This window comes from Antrostomus carolinensis, unplaced genomic scaffold (assembly GCF_000700745.2).
Source record: "Antrostomus carolinensis isolate BGI_N321 unplaced genomic scaffold, ASM70074v2 scaffold668, whole genome shotgun sequence".
Lineage (NCBI taxonomy): Eukaryota > Metazoa > Chordata > Aves > Caprimulgiformes > Caprimulgidae > Antrostomus > Antrostomus carolinensis.
The window spans coordinates 15,884-22,395 of NW_010332065.1; the positions used below are offsets into that span (position 1 = coordinate 15,884).

Consider the following 6,512-nt stretch of genomic DNA (forward strand, 5'->3'; position numbering starts at 1 on the left):
TTTACCCTGCCAAGACCCCACTGCGGCGCTGCCTCCTCATTTCAAATGCTGTGCGGTGCCCTGGGTGCCACCATGCCTGGAATGCCTTTGCCAGCTCCTGATACAGGACACCTTGGTGACGCCAAGATCGGGCTGATAGGGCGAGGGGAATAAAGCCGTGGGGCAGCGGTGGCTCTGGCTGCCGGGCTGGTTTCACTGCCGAGCGGGCAGCCCTTTGTGGGCACGCTGGCGCCTGCCCCAGCCCTGTGACTCGCTGTGGCTGGGGACCTTTCCCAGTCGGGAAGCGCAAGCAATTAAAAACCATAGCAATTAGCAAGTGGGCTGGGGAGGGGAGTGAGTCCCCCACCTCTCTGAGGGCGACCAGATTGCAGAAGGCTGATAACACGTCTCCAGCAGAGATGCTATCTGCCCATCGGGTTGTTTGTTCGGTTGTTTTTGGAAAGCAGGTGGTTGGAAATGTTGCCTGAGCAAAGTGGTGGCTTCACAGCTGGAGAACCAGCTCCCACTGGGGCTGTACCACTGATGGGCACCAAGTGAGGCAGGGTTGGGCTGGGAGCTATGTTTCCAAGGGGGTAGGTTGACTTGTCCAGTTCCTCTGCATGGAGCAAAGATAAGGGAAAGAATTAGAGAGCAGTGAAGGCCCTCCGAAGTCAGGGGATCTCCCCACCCAGCCCTGGACATACCTCTTTCCTCCAACAGCTTTCATTTCACCTGACCAACTCCCTTTTAAATTATGAATTCCCATTTTGTTCCTGCCTGTGTGGCAAGGAAGCTCATCCCACACACAGCTCTTTGAGGGCCCTTGTCTCTGGGTTTAGCTTTACATGCCCAGCAGCCCTGTAAGATCCACATGATGATTAGCCTGCCGGGGTATGGAAGTTTGGGTTGAGGTTAAGGCAGTGTGTTAGGGCTGAGAAGAGATGGAGGTGTTAATGCTTTAGCCAAATGTGCTAAAAACTCAGGTGGAGTGTTAGATACAGCATCTTTTAACTTTTTTTTTGTTTTCTCTTCTTTCCTTCCTTGCAGACATCAGCCCTGAAACTCGTGCCAAGGTCAAGTTTGTGCAGGATACTTCCAAGTACTGGTACAAACCAGAGATCTCCCGGGAGCAGGGTAGGTGGAGGGCACAGGGTGAAGGATATGGTCAAGTGAGCCATGGTCAGGAGTTGGGGTGTATCTGGAATTGCGGGGATTAGCAAGGATTTCCCTTAGGGGCTGGATTATTAGTGAAGGTGGATTGCAGATGTTCAGACCATAGCAAAGGAGGGTTGAAGCCCAGCTCAGCTGCAGTCTTGAATGATGTGGGCTCCCCAAATCTTCCCCTTGGTGGAGGAACACTGATTTCTGCAGCATCCAGTGGATCTGTGCAGTTTGGAGTGCAAAGCACCCAGATCTTGAGTTGAGAGAGCTCAGAGGGGTCTTGGCTAAAATAAGAAGGGATAACAAGGAGGGGGCAAGGTTCCTTCAGGGCAAGGTCCCAGCATTTATCCCCTGGTCCCTGCCTGCTCTCCAGCACTCGGTTGCTCAGAGCTGGGCTGAGTAGGAATGGATGCTCTGAGATGCCCATGCAAGGGCAGTGGAGGCAGGGGGGGAAATGAGCTCCTGCCTGGCGGCAGACCCACTTGAGACCTCCATCCAGACATGCAAGGGGGGTACCCCATCCCAACCCACACCTGCTGGTTTTGGAGGGCTCGTTGGCTCTCGCTGTGGCAGCTCTGAGGTCTGTCATTCTCTCCTGCAGCCATCGCATTGCTGAAGGACAGGGAGCCAGGGGCTTTCATCATCCGAGACAGCCACTCCTTCCGGGGAGCCTATGGCCTTGCCATGAAAGTGGCTTCTCCGCCTCCCATGGTCATGCAGCAGAACAAGAAAGGTATTGTATGCTCTTCTCCATCCCACGCTGAGATGCTTTCCATTGTTCGGCCGAGGTGAACGGGCAGCTGGGTCTGCTGAGCCAGTCATGCCCTTGGGTATGTGCTGATGTGGCAGAATCCCTCCCTCCCAGGGCACGGGAAAGCACCAGACCTCTGCTCTGAGCTCTGGAGTGCTCAGGGGCACCTGCATCTTGGGCTTTGGCGTGATGAAATGGGCATAGTCTCCCTGGCCCACTGACACCATGGGAGAGCCTGGCTTGGGGTCGACCCTGTGCAAAGGGTTGGATTTGAAGAGGGTGTGCAGAGTGGCAGGGACCCCACCCTCGAGCTGGAGCACTGGCTTCCACATGGGACTGCAGGGTGGGAGCGGGGTGGCTCTGATGTGGGAACATCCCATCTCTTCCTAGGAGACATCACCAACGAGCTGGTGAGGCACTTCCTCATCGAGACCAGCCCGCGGGGTGTGAAACTAAAAGGATGCCCCAATGAGCCCAGTTTTGGTGAGTGCCCCCAGCATGCTTCCCACGTGCAGGGTTGGGTTGGGAGAGCCTTGCCTTTGCTGGACTATCAAAGCAGACTATCTGGGAGAGCTCTCACCTCTGCTACTGCCTCTTGTCCCTGCATAGCCCAACCCTGTGGGCATTTGGAGCCTCTGGGGCCATGCACACTCATGAGCGCACGCAAATGTGCATATATACACAGGTACGTGTAGGATAAATGATGCTGCTGGGCAGGGTGGAAGGCAGAAGCTCCCCTTGTTCCACTTACCTCATGGCTAATGTACTCTGAGGCACTGCGCAAGGACCTCTGCCCCATTCGTTGTTCCTAAGATGGCCCTGGCATTTCTGCCCCATCCCTGAGCGCTCCGTGGGCATGGTGGTTTCAGCAAGAGGAAATGCCACATGTGGCATTAGGGCCATAGTGAAGAAACCCACCCAAAAACCTGTTCCCATCCACCTGGAGCAACAGGGAAACCCATGTCCCCAGCTCTGTGCTGACCATCTCCTCTCTCTCCCCAGGCTGCCTCTCGGCTCTGGTGTACCAGCACTCCATCATGCCCTTGGCCCTGCCCTGCAAGCTGGTCATTCCTGACCGAGGTAAGAGCCAGGGCCAGAATGGATTTGCATCTGCCCCCACAGACTGCCTGGGACAGGGTAGGTTTCCAAGCAGGGGGCAGCAATAACATCTCATGTCTTCTAGATCCCATGGAGGAAAAGAAAGACACTATGTCGGCTACCAGCTCGGCCACAGATCTCCTCAAACAGGGAGCGGGTGAGTAGAGGGGGCTACCATGGGGTGAATGTGGCCCAGAGCAGTGGCTGATGCCACACCTGCTGTCTCCCTTTCCAGCCTGCAACGTCCTCTTCATCAATTCGGTGGAGATGGAGTCGCTGACGGGCCCCCAGGCCATTGCGAAGGCTGTTGCTGAGACGCTGGTGGCTGACCCCACGCCCACTGCTACTATTGTCCACTTCAAAGTGTCTGCACAAGGCATCACCTTAACCGACAACCAGAGGAAGTAAGAGCCCCCATGGCCACATCCCTCGGTCCCCACAGTCAATGGGGCTGTGATCCAGGGAGCATGTTGGCGAAGGACATCCCTGGGGTAGCATGAACCTGGTCATGGGCAGGGCTGGGCTTTGTCCTTGACTCCTGAACCATCCTAGGGGAGACTTATGGGAGTGTCCTCCATGCTGGTGGGGCTGGGCTGTGATGGGGCAGAGGTGGGAGCTCCCTGGCCCTCATGCTCCCTGCCTTGTGTTTCAGATTGTTCTTCCGACGACACTACCCCCTCAACACTGTCACCTTCTGCAGCCTGGACCCCCAGGAACGAAAGTGAGTTGCCCTAACCCAGGGGCAGCATGTCTCCTGGCCCATTCCCTCCCCCAGGCTCCCAAGCTGCTTGGAGCAGGGTCTTTGCTTGCTCCATCCCTCTTGCTCCTGCAGAGGGCAGGGATGGAGGGTCCTCTTGGATACCATGGGGCAACACCAGCTTCTCCTGGTGACTTCTTGGTGTCTCCAAGCATCTTCATGCTGGGGAAGAGGCGCATCAGTTTTTTTTCCATAGAGCCAAGCCTGTGCAAAGCCAGGCTGGCCCTCCAGTGTTGGTGTGGTGGCCCCTGTCATGGCCCTCTGTGGGGTGCAGGAAGCACCATCTCTCACACCTCCTCTTCTCCTTGCAGGTGGACTAAAACTGACAGCAGTGGCCCAGCCAAGTAAGTACTTTCTTTGCTTGATTCCTCCCAGCCACTGTTGGGGCAGCTCCTGCCTGTGTTTGCGCATTGACTAGGAGATGCCCCATGCAGGGCAGCATGAGATGGGCTCAGCTCCTTGCTGCATGAGATCATGGTCCTAGGGACTCAGGACGCATCTTTCAGCCTCAGGTTCCTGATCAGAGCAGGCATGGTCCTTGCTGGACTGGCCTTACTGGAAACTCTCCCAGCAGAGTCAGCAGGAGCCAGCTCCATGGAGCAGAGCTGGGGGTTATGTTGGTGGCATGTGAGCCAGCTTTTCCCTTTCCTCCTGTCCTGCCTGTCCTGACCCATGGGAGCCCAGAGCTGCCAGCTCAGCCCATTTCCAGGGGCCAATTCCCACTAATTTTAGCCATTGTGTTAGCAAAGGGGTTTTTATTAGGATGTCCAGCTGCTGGGATATTTCCTCTCTCTAATTAGAAATGCCATGGTCTGGGCCTGTCTCACATTCTGTTCCCCCTTATTTATAACCTGAGTTTGCACGTTCTAATTAAAAAAAAAAAAAAAAAAGGACATTTTATTCATCATGGGAGAGACAGAAATAACTGCATGGTCTCACCCAGCTCCTGGTGTCCCCACGTGGCCTTCCTCTCATACAATGTCTACCTCAATGGCACCGAGCCAGCTCGTCACACCTCTGTGGTTTTGAGTTGTCACCCAACCCAAGGCAATGCTGTGATCATCCGGAAGGGCCCTTCTTGTGGGATGGTCTAGGGGAGGGTGACAGGGATGGTCAGAACAAGGGGAGTTTGTCCAAGAGATGATGGAAGTGCAGTGCTGGCCTTCAAAGAAACTGCAGCAAAAGGAAGAGTAGGTTGGGCATCATACGAGGTGGTTTGGGATGTCTCCCTTTGTGTTGTGTGAGGTGGATGTTAAAGAGGGGAAGGTGGACAAGGCTGTACTGGAAGAGGATAGTGGTGTTCCTTGGGTGAGCAACGCTGGCAAACCTCACTGAGCCTCTTGCCTTCTCCCTATCCAGGCTCTTCGGCTTTGTGGCCAGGAAGCAAGGGAGCACCACAGACAACATCTGCCACCTCTTTGCCGAGCTGGACCCAGACCAGCCGGCTGCAGCCATCGTCAGCTTTGTCTCCAGGGTCATGCTCGGCTCCAGCCAGAAAAGATGAGCTGGTGCTTGCGGGTGATTCTTGAATTTTGGAGAAGGACTTGGAGCTGATCCGAGAAGGAGTGTGAGGAAGTGCATTGTGGGAGAGGGAAGTGAATCGGGGGGGGTAAAATGGTTGGAATTTTGGAGGAAAACAGCAAACAACAAAAAAAATCCCCAATGAAACCCCTAAAAACTCAACACAAGCCAAACACACACATAGAGGAACCAAAACCACGCACCTACATAAGAGAGCCACAAAGTCACGCCAGACAGGATGCATGTCCCAGTGCAGGGAAGGTGACCAAAGCGAAGGCGGCAGCGAGAGGCGTGTTCCCAGCTTTCGGCATCACCGTGGGACTGAACGTGGGACCATGACTGGTGTTTTCCATCTGGAACAAAAAAAAAGAGAAACAAATGGCAAAACCCATAGAAGAAGCTCCATCCCAGCAGCTCTGTCGGTGAACGTCTGCTGTGTGTTTGAAAAAACCTGTAGGAGGTAACAACGTGGGCTTGGTCTGTGGGACACCAGAGGAGATGCCCTCGGAAACCTTCTCTTGCCCAGCTGCAGTGGAGGGTCCTTGCCAGCCCCTGTGCTTCTCCCAAAACCTGCTGGCTGCCTGGCGACTTGCTGGGGGCATGGGGGGAGCTTCATCCTGAGCCCTCCCATCCCCAGGGAGCTCGGCTGTGGGCTGACCTCTGTTGCTGACCTAGAGCCCAGCGCTGGTCACAGGTGAGCCGCTTGAGTCCAGCTGGAGAGGGGGGGTGACGGCATTTCCCCACCTCCCTGGGGGTGCTTGTGCCCCATGGCCCACAGGGAGGTGGGGGCAGCTCCTGCTGCCCTGCGCCTGGGGAAGGCAGATGTTCCTGGGAACCTCCTGGGAAGGATGCGGAAAGTCACATCCTCTCCTGTCTTCCCTTTTTCCCTCCCATCACTAGCCCTCTTTGACAGTTTTCTCCTGCGGCCTGTCACACATTCCCTTAACACCAAAAAACAAACCAGAAAGGAAAGGAAAACATTGTAATAATAATAATAATAATTATAATAATAGCGGATGCTGGCACAGGTGGGTTCCCTGTGCGAAGCAGCAGACCCGTGGCTACCCCTGTCTTGCTCTTCGGAGACACACAAGCGGTTTTTAAATTGCATGGACGTTCAAGTTGCACGAAAGGCGAATGACTACAAGTAACTCAGGCGCTTTTTTCTCCTTTTACTTTGGAGGCCACGTTAAAAAAAAAAAAGAAAAAGAAGGAAGAAAATTAAAAAAAAAAAAGAAAAAAAAA

General features: G+C 54.6%; 1 protein-coding gene across 1 annotated transcript in view; it reads left to right on the plus strand.

Annotated features, from left to right (window-relative positions):
- Positions 1-5,436, plus strand: part of LOC104529138 (tensin) — a gene marked incomplete at its 5' end in the record, with an annotated part of 21,311 nt that extends 15,875 nt beyond the window's left edge. The window contains 10 exon segments of the mRNA XM_029086311.1: positions 833-839; positions 1,027-1,113; positions 1,742-1,873; positions 2,282-2,374; positions 2,894-2,971; positions 3,075-3,146; positions 3,225-3,393; positions 3,642-3,710; positions 4,058-4,090; positions 5,106-5,436. Of these exon segments, the coding sequence (XP_028942144.1) occupies positions 833-839; positions 1,027-1,113; positions 1,742-1,873; positions 2,282-2,374; positions 2,894-2,971; positions 3,075-3,146; positions 3,225-3,393; positions 3,642-3,710; positions 4,058-4,090; positions 5,106-5,250 (885 nt within the window).
- Positions 5,437-6,512: the final 1,076 nt, after the last annotated feature.